Consider the following 16,411-nt stretch of genomic DNA (forward strand, 5'->3'; position numbering starts at 1 on the left):
AGAAATAAAGTCATGTCGGAGTATTCCGTGCATGCCAGCTATTCATGCAAAGCAAATCTATCTGATTAAATAAGCCCAGTGTGGACGTTGCTCCCCCTCTGAGGGGGGTGTCATATTAGCTTCTGGAACTTTGTGTTTGGCTTCCAGGCATCATTTGGGAAGCTCCTGGCTGGCATACTTCAAATCCTGGCTACCGCGGGTGGGCTTTGCTCTTCTAGAGGAACATCATCCAGCTTGTCCGAATGGCTCTCTGAGCAGTTGCATTTCAGAGAACTAAAGCCCTCTAAATGTCCACCATGGACCGATTGGCTTTTGGCTTTTCAACAGGCAAGCCCCCCTCTCACCCTCTTGCCCCCCTTTGATAGTTCACAGGGCCAGTGGAACCGGAGCAGCTGTCACACACACGCTGTGGGCCAAGATGGGTGCATAGTGAGGTAATAGCAACCTACTGGTGTGAAGAACAGAGAGGAAGGAAACTTCAGGCAAGACTGACCTTCATATACAAATAAATATTTGATGTTTGGAACTTTCAGGATGAAGTTGGGTCTATCTCAATGTTATGATTCTTTTTGGATTCATTTTTTCAGCTTAGATTCAAATCCGGTTGATATTTTTGCAAAGCACCTGCTCAACTTGGTCCATGTTGGTATCCATGATTCCCAAGTTCAACTTTTAGAATAGGAGTGTCAGAATTTTTTTTCTGGGCAAGTGAAACGCTGAGGCAACTTTGGTACATATGAGTGTATCACTAGTAATGCAGGGTTGTAAACACAACCAGAAAGTATGACCTATCCTAATTATTTATAAGTCTGTGGCAGTGTGTGAAAGGATGGAAAATATTGTGTTTGGAAAGTCTAAGGATCAATTAAAAGGTGGCCTAATATCCAAGAGCCTAAACGACTCGATCAATGCAAGAATGAAAGAAAACGGCAGACAAATATGCTAAAAACATTTTTGAAAACGGACATGGACATGTTTTTTTTTTCATGAGCTATGCAAAACATTTCACTTGTCAGTAGTGCATCTTGATGAAAATATTAAGATGATTTGTATTCTACAAAAACAAATAACATGATAATGTATACTATAATAATAATATTTTGAAAAAGTTCCTTCCCCCCGCAAATACTTTTCTAGATCCGCCCCTGCTAAGACACTAGGTCTTCTATTGTACTGGCCACACAGATTCTGGGTTCTGGAAATTATCCAGAGGTGTGAATGTGTATATATGCGGTAAAAAAAGAGTCCATACCTAAAAGGAGTACAAGGAGCAGCAGGTGGCGGGCATAATTGACATGGCCTCCTTGGATTTTAGTGGCGGACACATTTAGCTTGGCTGTCAGAGAATGGGAGGGCCTGCATACAGCTTCAAGTTTACTGCCGAGTCAGAAATGCCATCTTGTCCTGACACCAAAGCGACAGAAGAACACTTAATAGGAGCTCTACTTCTTGGCTAGACAAGGCGCAATCTCTGCTCTCGAAGAAGAAAAAAAATCTTGCTTATTGACCAAAATAAGGATATAAGACCACTAACAATTTGAAATCATAATGCTCACAGACAGGAAATCTCCAGACAATGCAACACTTTATTTCCTGTAAATACAAAAAAATAGCTTTATGATGGCTGGATAAATATCTTATATATGTCATCTTTATCATCAATCTGTTCAAGGGGAAAACGCACAACATCTGTAAAAGGTCTCACAACATCTTGTTGACAAAAATGTTAACGTCAAATACACTTTTATGCTCATATCCGGGGAGTTGGGAGGAAGCCTATTGGTTCATAAAATGGTTATATACTTAAAAAAAATAGGCAGGTGACTGATAAACAAATCCAGTTTGTTGTTTGTTTTACAACCCAACCGCACATGTACAAGAATCCTTCAAAAAGACCTATAAATGTGTCCTAATATTGAGAAACTAAAAATGTTGTTTTATCGCTCCTAAACGGTGAAAATGCAGTAGTGTCATATCACCACAAATAAGGCCTTTAACGTGTTTGAATGATGGGATACCTTAAAAAAATGCAGCAGAACAGCGATATTCTTCTCTAAAATTTCCTTACATGAGTGTGAATGTTGATAAACATGATGAACATCCAGCGATCCAGTACCAGAATAGCCCTGTAAATGAAGACAGATGAAAAAGCCTTAAAGCAATTGTGACATAAAAAAAATGCAGTGAACCATTCCATCGAGCCTTAAAAGAACTTACATTAATCATGTTAAATTTAGTCCACTTGTTTCATCCTCCTCCAAAATAAATACCTTTACTGATTGAAGATTGATGGCAATCATTTTAAATGTATCTTATTGCCTTTCTAAAATGTGACATTATTAAATTGACCCACTTCCAACACCCCCGTATAATAATTTAAATATCATATTGATTGGATACTTCACAAAAATATAGTGGACCAACACCCTCACTGAATAAAAGGCTTTTAAATGTGTCATAATGATGCAAGACGTGCCACAAATGCAGTGAACCACTGCTATAAACCCCCAAAACACCATGAAATGTATCACATTGATGATAGCATGTGCAATTGCAGGCTTTCTACAGTTGGAAGATGTTCACACCCACAATAACAACATATGAGAACCTCCATAGCCTAAAACGTACTTGTGCTTCCAGTCAAACACACACAACATTGACCCCGTATAGGCTAAGGACTAAGGCACTAATAATAATAACAACACTATGAGCGCACACACAAAACACTCGCCGTCACGTACACGATAATACAAAAAACTTCATCCATCCCGAAAATGTCCATTTGAAGTTGCGTTGCAATATTTGTGCATCCACATAGGTCTGAATTGTGACAATGCGACTGAAGCCATGCTCTAACCTGGATTTACACCATACCTGTACATAACGTAAGGCAGAAAGCCACAACAATCACATTTTGGTAAACAAAGGGCTCATCTATTGCAGGTGGTGAATTCGTAAAGCCACATCCCTTCAGTAAAAAAAAAAAGAATAAAGATTGACTGTTATTTCAAAACAACCTTCTGCATTCAGAAATATTGCATGATTTCATAGAGAAAATGGATTTATACTATACCATACTTTGAGTTACTTCTTATCGCCGGTCAATTAATTATTCAAATTATGAGATGGTCGAAGCAAAACTAAATCATTAAGATTATACCTTGAATTTTTCCACGCAGAACATTGACTCTGACCTCTAAAGCACCATGCGTGTTATTGCATCAGATTCATGTCCTCCAGAGTGACCATTTTAGCTGTTTGGAGTGGAAAAAAAAAGCTCAAATTGAAAATAAATATTCATTTCATAACTTCTATTAGTCACCTTTGAGTTCGAGAGGCTGCTCACTGCCGATTGGAGTAAAACAAACATGCGCATCATAGAAAAAAACAACTCAAAATCCAAAACACATCCATGAGTCAGATTTACAGCGACAAGTACGTAAAACCATCCTTCGTCAACGCGCTCTCGTGACTTCCCACGGCCATTTAAAGACATCCTCGCCACATTGAAGCTTTTCAATTCAGCTAAATGATCATTTACGAATGAAACATTTCACACGCTCGTGTGGGTCACATTCGGTTTGAGATAAGTCGAAGTAGCTGTGTTGTAGTATAAGGAGACCTTTTTTTGCCCCAAAAGCAGCCATTATTAAAACCACCTGACTGCTCTCTTCCATTAAGTCTCAAAGCAGAGATGTTTCAAGTCACGGGTGTGCTCGTTTTAGTTGTTGTCCTCACGCAGTTCGCTCGGCAGGAACTTGTACTGCTGCTGCCGGATCTGAGCCAGCTTTTTGCGAGCTTCTTCCAGTTCCCGCTCCTTCCTCAGCATCTCCTCCTGTGCTGCAATGATCTGCGTGGAACAAAGAGAAAGTTCAAGTCATTTGACGTATGAAGTGTTACGTGAGGAAAAAAAATCCAGAATTTGTACAAAAATTACAGCCTCTGCACCGTTCTCAACAAGTAAATGAGTAAAAACAATGAAAAAAGTGCCAGTGGCAGAGCTTATTGACCAGATAAAGCAAATATTAGGCTTCTTACCTCAAAAAATGACTGACTAAATGAAGTAAGCATTTACCTGTGCAATCCCTCCCACAAATTTAGTCTTGACCACAACATTGTCTTCGTCAGCTTTGTCAAACGCTGCCTTTTGAGCCGCTCTCACTAGGTTGTCGGACGCCTTCTTCACCGCATTGCCGGCAATCTGGACAAATATGCATCATAAAAGACTCACCTGGCAATACACAAACTCAGCACACTAGGAAATTAAGGATAGATTGATACATGGTATGAGATGAAACACTCTAAAGCAGGGGTCCCCAACCACCGGTCCGACAGAGAAATAAATATTAAAGTTTTCAATCTCGCCCTCCTACTTAAAATGAGAAAATCTGTTATAATAATAATAATAAATAATTTCTCTTATGCTTGGGATTTATTTTTTGCCGTCGTTGACGTTGTGTGTGGAACATACAGCCCACTCCACCTCCACACTTCTGTCTTAAGTTGTCGCCCTCCGCATACGCTAGTCCGCGAAGATAAAGAATATACACCCGTACGTTGTCATCATCTTTCTTTCCATCTATTTTCCTTAACCCTCTATTTCAGGGGTTACCTTTCACGCTTCTGAAATAGAGGATTACCATGGTTACCGGGGGGAAAACATGGGTACCCTTCATTGCACCGTCTTGCTTAGGACCCATTTTTCCCCCGGTAACCATGGTAACCCTCTATTTCAGAAGCGTGAAAGGTAACCCCTGAAATAGAGGGTTACCATTCTAGGGTTAAATAATGTGAGGGTTTATAGCAGGACATCAATATTAATTCCTTAGCTGTTGTGTTTCACAATAAGGATTAGTATGAAGCTAGCAAACCATCCCTTCTGTGCAATAACTATGTGCAATATCTTAGATCACCTGTGTCAAAGTGGCAGCCCGGGGGCCAAATCTGGCCCACCGCATCATTTTGTGTGGCCCGGGAAAGTAAATCATGAGTGCCGACTTTCTGTTTTAGGATCAAATTAAAATGAAGAGTACATATGTATATTAAATTTCCTGATTTCCCCCTTTTAAATCAATAATTGTAATTTTTTAATCATTTTTTTCTGTGTTTTTAGTTTAAAAATCATTTTGTAAAATCTAAAAATATATTAAAAAAGCTAAAATAAACGTTATTTTAAATCTATTAAAAACTGAATATTCAGGGCTTTTAATCCAGTTCTTTTAATCCATTTATTTAAAAAAATCTAAATATTATATGTATCTAAAATAGTCCGGGCCACGTGAAATCAAGTTGACGTTAAAGTTGCCCGCGAACCAACCCGAGTCTGACACCCTTGTCTAGATTGTCTTATATTACTCATGTTTTTACTGGGAAAACGCACTTTGTGGAGTAGCACCACCAATTTTGTTTTACGCAGCTGTGTATGATGACAATAAAGGCTTTTGATTGATTTGATTGATTGAATTTGAACAAGGTGTTTGAATGGACATTATTTATCCATTTTTTTACAGTAAAATGCAACTTTTAACATTTTCCCAACTACAGTACAAATAAAGTTCAGCAGTATATGTACCTGAAGTCTTCTCATGGCCTCCGAGTCCTGGTCAGCCTTAACCTTGCAGGCCACCAGCAACTGTGCAGTCGAAGCGGCCACCTGCTTGGCCGAAGAAATGAGTTTCTCCTCGCTTGCGTGGCCTTGCACGGACGCGTTAGCCGCCTCGCACAGGTTGCTCGTGGCCGCCGCCACCATACGTGCCTGGAAAAAGTTGCATTTTGTTGGCCACCTTAACATCCAGGTACCATGATCAATCATTGGCCGTACTCACAGCCGAGATTAGCCCCTGGGACCACTGTCCGTCGTCGACGGCGTTGGCCGGGATGGAGCCCACTTTTCCCTGGGCCACCAGCTCCCGCTGAGCGGCCGAGGCTGATTTAACCAGGGCGCTTGTAGCGGCCGCGATGGACTTGGCAGCCTCGAGGATTTGCTCCTCAAAGTTCAACGTCTCGTCCGCCATCTGAGGAAAAAAAAACAAGGCATGAATTTTGTTATCACTTACTCTCTCTACCCACACACTTTAAAAAGCAACGAGGAGCAAGTGCACACGTAATCGAGGGTTACATCGTACCCCTTGAAGACCCAAAAAAACAGCCATACATCCACATCCTGGCATCAAACTAATAATCAGAGGTTTGTTTTTCCAAAAACACACAATCAACATTCATCTACATTTATTGGTTGTATACCAATTTGATAAAGAGTTGGAACAATTACTCCCAAACTGTTTTCCACCAAACCTTGTGTCAAATGGTTTTGGTTAGTTTTATGCCAGCTTTTCATAAATAGATAGCAGGAGGAGATCTATCAAAGTATAAAATTTGGTGGAACCAAATTTTAGTTTCAGTACTTGTGGTTTCACGCCAGTGAAGTTTGAATGCTTGGTGGCAAGATGAGAATTTTCCTTAAATTTACAACAATGTTTCATTCCATTTTTTCCACCCCAACCTGTTGAACCACTTCAATCTGTTTTCCTATAAATTCCCTCATCTTTCTCGCTCTCTAACACAGACAAATGCGCATTCACACACCACAAGTCTGTAGACAGAGCGGGACACTGTAGGAATATGTTTGATATATAGTTGGGACTGAATAACAACCTAATATATCAAACATATCAGACAGAGCCCTGCAGAGGAGGCCTCCGGAGGCGGGGGCAGGCAAGGCAGGGGGGACACGAGGAAAAGGTGGTGGGGTAAATTGAGGGGGAGATTGATTTGAAGGAGTATAAGGAAAAACTGCAAAGGGGATTTAGCTTGGGTTATCGCAGATGGAAGGATGGAGATGAGGAAGAAAGATGGCAGAGGAGAATGGGGCCAAATCCTGAGCGGGATATTGCAATTCTTTTCAGGGACGAATAGAACTAAAGAATTGGGTAATACAAAGGGAGGGGGGCAATGTTTATATGTTGGAAGTATGTCAACATGGAGGAGACAACACAAGAGACACAACATCCACATTTCTAGAAACACATTTTTAGCAACTATGCTTTCAATTTCCGCCAATTACATAAAACAGATTTAGAACACATTTTAAAATGTTCATTCACTAAAACTGAAAATAGTTAGGACCGATAAAAATGAATTTAAGATCCAAACATTTTATAAAAAGAATATGCTGAGAAGTTTGACAAACTTTTCCTAAAATTTGTGATGAACTTTTTGTACCTTGACAGCACAAAAACTACTACTAGTGGCTGACGTGCAACTTTTAAAGTGAAATTTCACAAATGAAAGAAGACATTATACCACTGTACCTATGGTTAATACTGTAAAGAACCTTTTTTTTCTTTGAAATACCTAGATAATTTTTTCTGTGTGCAGTTTACTATGCATACACATCAAGTGTCTCACCTTGGGCTTGGCTCGTGGTTTGAGCTGCTCCAGCTTTTTCGCAGCCGCCTCAATGGACGCCGCCGCCCCAAGCAGCTCGGTCTCTGCGATTACCGTCGGGTCTTCGGGATCCACCCACTCTGAACCTAAGCCGAGTGATGACAATGTGCTGGTTACGAAGGAGGTTTGCGTAGAAAAACTTCAGATTTTAAGATCATGCTTCACGACAGCAGGGCATCGCCACATTCCCACAATGATGGAGGTGCCACATCCACCACAACACACATGAAGTGATAATTAAGGTCAGGGGTGTCAAACTCAGTTTGCCTCGCAGGGCATATTCATGCCAACTAGATCTCATGTGGACCAGTTAATTTTTGGCTATAAAAAGGTAGTAATTTAAGTTGCAGTTAGGCAGCACACCCCCACGGGCCGGATCGCGGACCCCATAGCGGGCTGCTTTTGGCCTGCGGGCCATATATTTGACACCACTGATTTAGGTGCTTAAAATAAAGTGATGCAGTCCGACTTGGAGATGGGATGAAATTAATTTGTATTAGCGGCCATAAGACAAAAAGAAACAATAAAACCTGTATAGAGGGTTTGGTGGATCAGTTTCAATCGGAAAAACAACGCTAACTTACCTTCATCTGTGGCGACAAAACAAGGAGGACAGCAGGGTTAACATTCTTGGGAATCAAGCAGTTTGTTAAATTGATAAGCAATTATAGGTTTTCACAGCTATTAACTTATTGCCTGCCTTTTACAGAGATAGACGACGATTGATTCGATCTGGCAGTTAAAATGAATTGGCAGTCAATTGTCGTCAATGGCAGACAATGAGGTAATAGTATGTACTGTAACAGGAAACTGTTAATTTGTGAAAATTAAAATGCAAGGTACCTTTTTAACAGCTACCAAGGAATATTAGAGACAAGCAGTTGTGTGACTAATTATATCAGATCAGGACGATCATACTTTGTAATGATATTTGTAATATGTGATTCCCTTCATGTCTGTTCTTGAGAAACAAGGACTATTTATAAACATATAGTTGTTTCAGAAATTCCACATTTATTCTTTGACTGTACACTTTGTCCTGAACATTATAAAGTTGTCAAAATTAGGTATACAAGAGCAACGTTTACTTTACTCTCTAGTTTTGCTGTGTGTATGTGTGTGTTTACCTTTCATGGCCTCGGCAGACTGGATGAGTTCTGTGACCGATCCCGCCACTCGTTTTGAACACGCTGCAAGCTGTTGCTTCTGCTCGGCAGTAGGCCTTTGCAATACCTAGGCGCAAATACGTGACTGACTAAACACACTATAAAGCTAGTGTATTTAAAAATGAATTTATTTATGAGGATCAGGGATTCATTTCAAAGAGAGATCCTGCATTATTCCCCTGAACTGGGACAGCAAACTAAGTAAAGATACAGTATATAAAAGAATTTGCAACACAGAAGCCACGTACCATAAGCACTTGTTCAAGCAGATCAATATATCCAGTCGTGCACTCTGACCCAAATCTCAGCGCCCTGTTCTTGACCTCTTCGTTGACATCGGGATGGAAAGCCGCTTGCTGCAGAACACAAACGAGTCACTATTGCATAGGCTAGCTCTTTCGCTCATCCGGTGATGGACTGTAAGTAAGAACCTTGCAGCTGGCGAGCATGTCAGAGACGGCCTTGCGACTCAAGTTGGCCGTGTGGATGATGTCCTCCTGTCGGGCAGAGTTGCCAGCCGCCACCGCCTTGGCCGTCGCCATGGTGATGCCCTTGGTTATGCGGATAAACTCTTCGGGTGTCGTTGTTTTGTTCGGGGGGACGCGGGAGTGGAATACCTGGGAATGACCATATGGGTGTTTGGCGTCATGTGAATTGAATTTTTTTTATCCCCACATTTAACCCTGTAAGGGCTGGGCCTATTTCACATGTGTCAAAGTGGCGGCCCGGGGGGCAAATCTGGCCCGCCGCATCATTTTGTGTGGCCCGGGAAAGTAAATCATGCTTCCCGTGATGTGTTAATCTAACACAAAGCTTTAATGTATATAGTGCAATCTGGCAGTCACATTTTTTTCTTTTTTAGATTGAGATGCTATTTTCAACCTGTGATCACATGTCAAAGTGGCGGCCCGGGGGCCAAATCTGGCCCGCCGCATCATTTTGTGTGGCCCGCGAAACTAAATCATGAGTGCCGACTTTCAGTTTTAGGATCAAATTAAAATGAAGAGTATAGATGTATATTAAATTTCCTGATTTTTCCCCTTTTTAAATCAATAATTGTAATTTTTTAATCAATTTTTCGGTGTTTTTAATTCAAAAATCATTTGGCAAAATCTAAAAATATATTTAAAAAAAGCTAAAATAAACATTATTTTAGATCTATAAAAGACTGAATATTCAGGGATTTTAATCCAGTTCTTTTAATCCATTTATTAGAAAAATCTAAATATTATATATAAAATGGTCCGGCCCACATGAAATCGAGTTGGCGTTAACGCGGCCCGCGAACCAACCCGAGTCTGACACCCCTGGCCTATTTTGTTCAATTTTGCATGCCTTATGATATTTCCTTTGTATTTAAAAAATAAAATGAAACAATTTCAGGACAACAAAACCTCTATGTGAAGATGTTTTTTTTCTTAACTCTGACTTAATATGCCAACAATCTGCACCCATAGAGATAAACAAAATCTTACATTTGTTGGTCCAAATTTTATTTTGTTATGTCCTATTGACAAGCAAACAAGCTCAGCGAACTGTTTTGAAGATTGCTAATATTAATTCACCTCATTTATTCATGGGGTATTTGAGCACTACGGTATTTATCAATGTTATGCTAGCGAGTCGGGCAGCCTTATCTCACCGTCATTTCCTGTTTGATGCACTCGATGGTGGACTCCAGTGCTCTGGTACCCCGCGTGGCCTCGTCCTCCACGGCCTTCACCGTCTTCAGCAGCGAGGTCACATTTGTCACCATAACCTGCAAACAAAAATTACAGTCAGTCAAAATCCTGGCACTGAACTCTAACAAACTAAAAATCAGGCATTTTAAGAGAAACCTGCTGATATATAAAAACAAATCAGCTTCCAATGTGTACATTTACTCATTATTTACTTCATTTTATTTTTTGTATTTACCATAGACACGTTTCATTAGTTCAATTACAGAAAACAGTACTAAATTTAAGATAATTTCCACTCAACGTAAAGTTGTTAAGCTTTTCTTGGAAATATTTAATTGGTGTGTTTGTTATTGGGGGCTATGAGTGCCTATATTAGACCGAGATTTATTCCTTAATTTGATAAATCACCGTTTTTGTAAATTCACATTTGGTTTAGCAGTTAGACTTGTAGTATCTCAAGATAATCGACAGGGGTTGCACAAAACCACATGATATGTAAACCACAACATCCTTCAAGGATTGTTTGACAAATCCCTTTGGACAAAAACATAAGTCTACTGGTTACTTTGCATAACTCGCATGAGCCTCACTCTTATTAAACACAATATGACACACAGAAATCATAGTTAAATTATATCTTAAATATGATCTTGCCATCACCTTGGCTGCGCCTTTAAGCTGATACATGGATGGGTCATCTGCTGTTTTCCCAGCAGCACATTTGGTAGCGCTGATGAGCTCCGCGAGTGCCTTGGCGACGTCTTTGACGGCATTTATCAGAACCACCTAGAGTTAAAAGAATCAGGTGGTAAAATAATGGAGCGCTATAGTCGTGTAGTTCTGCTGTGACACGAGTGAGCGAGTGACCTGTGTCTCTGGGTCATCAGAGCCGATGCTAGCCGCGCCCAGTTTGACAACGTCGGTGAGCTGGGTGATGGTTTTGGCAGAGGATTGGGCAGCTTGTGACAACTTGTCCTGGCCAGAAGCGGCGCCAGACACCAACATCTTTGTGTCCTCCACCAGAGCTTTGGCCGTCTTCAGGATGTTTTCTCTGAGGAGAGATAAGAGTCATCGGCATGGAATAAGATCAAAGTCTTCAAACATTTCATAAAAGGCCCCCCCAGTATAGCAAATGAGATTTCAATCAAATCCACTAAAAGCTCAAACATCTTCATTTCCATTACGAAGTCATTAATTTTTTTTTCCAAACATTATTTTTTAAAATTTATTGGACTATTAAATTGTGCGTTGATTTAGGTCATCTAATTTTTTGGGGAGCTGTTTTGTGCCATTGGATTTTTAAAGTATAAAACTAAAAACACATGCAAACTTCATAGATTATAATTTCATTGCTAGTATTTTTAAACATTTCATTGTAGAGGGTTCATTCAAAATTGGATTTATTTATATATAAATTGACTTTGTTTACATCCTGTCTGCAAAAAATTTAATAGGAATTTTCAAAACGTTAATTTATATATAAATTTTCTTTGTTTACATCCTGTCTGCAAATTTTTTTATAGGCATTTTCAAAACGTTAAATAGATAACAGCTTTCTGCGTATCACCGATAGCAGAACTAAAATGTGTGCAAAGTGAATCAAGGCTTCTGTGAGTTTTCTGCTTTCATGGCCGTGGAAGGACATGATGAGCAATTCCACAAAACAATTTTCTTTTCCAATCTCAGATCATCTTTTGGGTCATTGCGGCGAATAACATCAGACGTTTGTCTCCTTTTGTTGTCACGGCAAGAAATTACAAAGAGACATCTTCAGAACCCAGAAAGATGTGACACTTCATCCGTCAAATCCTGAGGGTAATTTGCACTTTTTGACAGAAAGACATTTTTCTCTCATTTTGTCTGCCTTCCACTGAGTCATTCTGCCAGATATCCGTAAATTTAATTTGACTTGAAGAGTAAAATTACCCCCCTCAAAAAAAAAGAGATGGAATTGACCTCTCCCACCTGTGGTCGGCGAAGGACTCGCCGTTCTCTGCGTTGAGCGTTGCGGCGGAGGCGAACATGATGGTGGTGTCCAGATCGGCGATGATGCCCGACACGGCGCTCGCCGCAGTGATGCAGGCCTGCGTTCCCTTGTTGCCTGCCTGGAGAGCCGACAGCACCAAGGACACCTGAGGACCCACACAAGACAACAGACAGGCTTTAATTATGGGCTTTGTGTGTATGCTCACGGGGAAAAAAAAGATTAGTCACTCATTGGCTGCCATTGATGGCACTCAACGTGTAATCAATTTTCACTGTTAGGGCTAGCAGAACATTCGCCACTATTGTGGCACAGTCGATTGGTCGCCGTCTTTTGGTCGCCCGGAAGGTAAGTGATAATTACCATTTAAATTGTTGCTCAAATTCCCTAAATACAAACTGCGAATTACTATTTAGTCATACTTAATGCCCTAGTAATTATTAGGCTAAAGAAAAGCCCCAAATTTCCCGGACTTTTATTGTTTTTTTGTTGGAGAACTTGTTAAGACCCTCACAAACGTAGCTTCTTAAAGAAACCATACAAACTTATAAACTCACACGTCGGCTCAGTGAAACTGCTCATGGCCATTGTTGGCTTTTATTGATGCGTAGACAGTGTTGTTTTACCTTGTGTTGTCGTCGGTCTTTTGGTCGCCCGTAGTTGCGGTCGGGGCGACCAAAAGACCGTGACCAATCGACTACACACACGAAAAAAACAAGTTCAGTGGAAGAAAAAAAAATGAAACAACGTGAATGAGTACACTCTCAAAGAAAATCTATTGATGGTGAGAATGCCTACCTTTTCTGTAACTGTGCGTGCGCATTCAATGAGCTCTCGCTTGGTAAAGCTGTCAGAAGGAGTGACTTGTAGCGCTCCAGCCTTTTGCACCAAGTAGATGCAGCCATGGCCCAACTCCTGAACTCGGGTCTTGATCTGGAAGCCGATCTGAAAACAGAAAGCTTGCCCGTGATTTCCCAGCGTGTTGTGTTACGTGAAGCCGTCTGTGTCAGTGCACCCACCTCCTCGGGCTCGGCCGTGTGGGCAGCCATCCGTCCATCTACGGCCAACTGGCTGAAGTCGACGGTCACCTGAGATGCAAGACCTCCGAGGTCGTCTGGACACGTCACTGATTTTGTCATCTGATTCACAACAGACCAGAATTTAGCAATAAAAAAATAAATAAATGTTTTTTATTCCACTTTGTCTTCTCGTGGAACTTTTGAGATCTAAAAGGATTTACCATTTCTTGAGCTGTGACGGCTATAGCTTTGGAGTGTTTGACCATACTGGTCTGGTAATCCACAAATGAGCCTTGGGGTTCAGGGGGTGTTCCCTCATCAAGCTGAAAAAGAACAGACATTTAGATTGCCTTTGAACAATTATTACTTTCTATATGACACCTTACTTTGAATTTGAAGGGACAATACATATTCATTGCACCAGCATTATTGACATAAAAAGGCTAGCGTTTTGCAGAGACACTTGCTGGACTCCCATTGGTAATTTGTTTATAAAACCATCATCTTAAATACATTCTTAAATCAAAATGCAGATAGTGTTAAGGAAGCATCTAGTGCAGGGGTGTCACTCGGGCCGCTTTAGCGTCAACTTGATTTCACGTGGGCCGGACCATTTTAGATATAATATTTATTATAATATACTTATTTTTTATAAATGGATTAAAATAACTGGATTAAAATCCCTGAATATTCAGTTTTTTTTATGGATTTAAAACAATGTTTATTTTAGCTTTTTAAAAATATTTTTAGATTTTACAAAATACTAAAAACAGAAAAAAATGCTTAAAAATTACAATTATTAATTTAAAAGGGGGAAAATCAGTAAATTGAATATACATCTATACTCTTCATTTTAATTTGAAACAGAAAGTCGGCACTCATGATTTACTTTCCCGGGCCACACAAAATGATGCGGTGGGCCAGATTTGGCCGCCGAGCCACCACTTTGATGCCTGTGATCTAGTGAGTATGTGATCACAGGTTGAAAATAGCATCTCAATTTAAAAAAAGAAAAAAATGTGACTGCCAGATTGCACTATATACATTAAAGCTTTGTGTTAGATTAACACATCACGACGGGAAGCCAGCAAAGAGATGAGAAATTCTCGAGGTCCCCCCCATCTGAAGCTTCTCCTCTGCAGTCGTCATGGCAACTAAATCTTACTCATCATTGCCCCGCTGCAAGAAGGAGTTACCAAATTGGACGTACTTTGGCCATGGCTTCCGCGATGGAATCCACCATACCCCCGACCATGCCGACTTCGCTTGCAGCCTCGTTCAATGTCACCATAATGTCATCCACGGCTTCTTTCATGAGCTGGGAGGCTTCGGCAATGGCGTCGTGTGTGTGGGACGCCTGGAAATGGTCATGACAAAAAAAGCACAATTAGGACACCCATTTAAAAGAAAAAATGTAGCTTTGCTTTAAAAAAAAATTGTAGCTTTGCTTCCATTTGGAAGAAAAAAAACGAACCATTAATTTTCCATTGTTATGATAAACGGTAAACAAAGATCTGACCTTGCGGTTCCCTCCGCCCTCTTTAGCAGCATAAAGCATCTGTAAGGCGGACTCGGCCAAGGTCTTGGTCTGATCGAGGAATGTCATCTGCTGCTGGTGGTCCCTCAACTTGGAAGCCACGCCCACTGCAGCTTGACTGAGCGGTTCAAAGTAGCCAGCCAGCTGGCTCACCTAAGTCAAAAGAAGTTAGATCATCAACCTTTTAATCTTTTTTTTTTCCATTGCTGAGTATCAAAGATGACCATCATCAGAAATGAAACCATTCTGTTATGGCAGGACCGCAAAAAAAGGAAGCATTCATTATGATTGGTTTGAAGCAATTTTTTATGGATTCTGATTGGTAATCTGGAAGAAAAATTAAAACGCACAATGGAAGGAAATTTGTCTTTAATTTACAGTTTCATCACTACTATTCTTATTTTATTTATTCCAAGATGTCCATTCTTATGTTTTTTGTTTTACAGCCCTTCTATCTTTTTTCATATTACATTTTAATATTTCTTAATACATTCCCCATTACTTTACTTTGTACTTTATACTTTAATGTTTTTACAACTTTCTTTGTTCTGTGAGCCTGGCTTCTTTCGGCTACTTCTTTTTTGGAACCATTCAGCCATGCCTACGCTGTCACACACATGGGACTAGCTGTTACAATATGCAGCAGAAGGAGCAACACAAAAGTGCCGGGAGAAGAGGCAACGCTTCTGACCAACCATTCCATTCCATCATGGGATAAGATGGAAGAGTGGTCGGCGCTTACCAGCAACGGAGCCGAGGGGCTCTACTCTGCCACAGTTGTCTTCAGCTCCAGACTACTGAGGAACTGTAGCTTTTTCGTCCAACTTTACAATGTCTTTTTGAGTCTATCCGTTTTAGCTACCGCAACCAAGATGGCGCCGTTCAAGTGGCAGCCGGCTCTGTCCACCCTTGCTCGTTTTTTGTTTTTGCTGCTTTTCTGTCTTAATGATTTGATTTGGTGATTCTCAATGATCCCATTTACTTTGATTTGCTTTGTACTTTGTGCTTTTGCTTTGTTGTTCTGTCTAATCACCCTCTTGCTACTGCCACAATTAAATTTCCCAAATACGGTATCAATAAAGTTATCTAATCCAATCCAATTACGCATTTGGAAAAAAAAAGTTCTAATTTTGGGGCGTTTTCCTATTGAAGGTGGGTTTGAAAAGTATCCTCCAAGAAGAAAATGCATGTTCACTCTAGTGCCACTTTTGTCTTTTTTCACAGTCATACCGTTAAATTCATTAACGCATTGCCCCATATACTGCACCTTGTGTCCTAGTTGGGAAGCTTCGCCTCTAGCAGCAGTGGAAACAGGGTCGATTAAGTGGCCAATTTCCTGTACGGATGATGTCAGCTGCTCTTGCAATGCCTAAAATTTTTAAAAAAGGAAACAAAAGTACATTGGTTGCTGTGTGGCATTTGAAGTGTTTCAACTAGAACCTGCTTTGTGGGAAAAAAGATCTTGGCGTTTGCTCTCAAACTGAATTTCCTCTAAAGAGGTGAAAGAAAAAAAAGTGTACAATAACTTGATTACAAACACATTTGTAGCACATTTACTCCAATTACAGAAATGTATT

At 40.3% G+C, this 16,411-nt stretch overlaps 1 protein-coding gene across 2 annotated transcripts in view; it reads right to left on the reverse strand.

Moving 5' to 3' along the window:
• Positions 1-1,566: 1,566 nt before the first annotated feature.
• tln2a (talin 2a) overlaps positions 1,567-16,411 on the reverse strand; it is a 63,904-nt gene continuing 49,059 nt past the window's right edge. Inside the window, exons 41-59 of one of the 2 annotated variants that reach the window (XR_013299428.1) lie at positions 16,102-16,203; positions 14,817-14,987; positions 14,508-14,654; positions 13,519-13,620; positions 13,298-13,417; positions 13,077-13,223; positions 12,260-12,426; positions 11,162-11,345; positions 10,955-11,080; positions 10,255-10,371; positions 9,044-9,229; positions 8,861-8,968; positions 8,574-8,679; positions 7,408-7,532; positions 5,826-6,014; positions 5,573-5,755; positions 4,076-4,201; positions 3,660-3,850; positions 1,567-2,126 (exon numbers count right to left, since the gene is read on the reverse strand). Coding sequence is in view for 1 of the 2 variants with exons in the window: in XM_077595075.1 (XP_077451201.1) it covers positions 3,722-3,850; positions 4,076-4,201; positions 5,573-5,755; positions 5,826-6,014; positions 7,408-7,532; positions 8,574-8,679; positions 8,861-8,968; positions 9,044-9,229; positions 10,255-10,371; positions 10,955-11,080; positions 11,162-11,345; positions 12,260-12,426; positions 13,077-13,223; positions 13,298-13,417; positions 13,519-13,620; positions 14,508-14,654; positions 14,817-14,987; positions 16,102-16,203 (2,535 nt within the window). In the remaining variant the exon portion in view is untranslated. Of the gene's footprint in view, positions 3,851-4,075; positions 4,202-5,572; positions 5,756-5,825; positions 6,015-7,407; positions 7,533-8,573; positions 8,680-8,860; positions 8,969-9,043; positions 9,230-10,254; positions 10,372-10,954; positions 11,081-11,161; positions 11,346-12,259; positions 12,427-13,076; positions 13,224-13,297; positions 13,418-13,518; positions 13,621-14,507; positions 14,655-14,816; positions 14,988-16,101; positions 16,204-16,411 lie in introns of both variants that reach the window. The other variant, XM_077595075.1, reaches the window with a different exon arrangement.

Source organism: Stigmatopora argus, chromosome 2 (assembly GCF_051989625.1).
Source record: "Stigmatopora argus isolate UIUO_Sarg chromosome 2, RoL_Sarg_1.0, whole genome shotgun sequence".
NCBI lineage: Eukaryota > Metazoa > Chordata > Actinopteri > Syngnathiformes > Syngnathidae > Stigmatopora > Stigmatopora argus.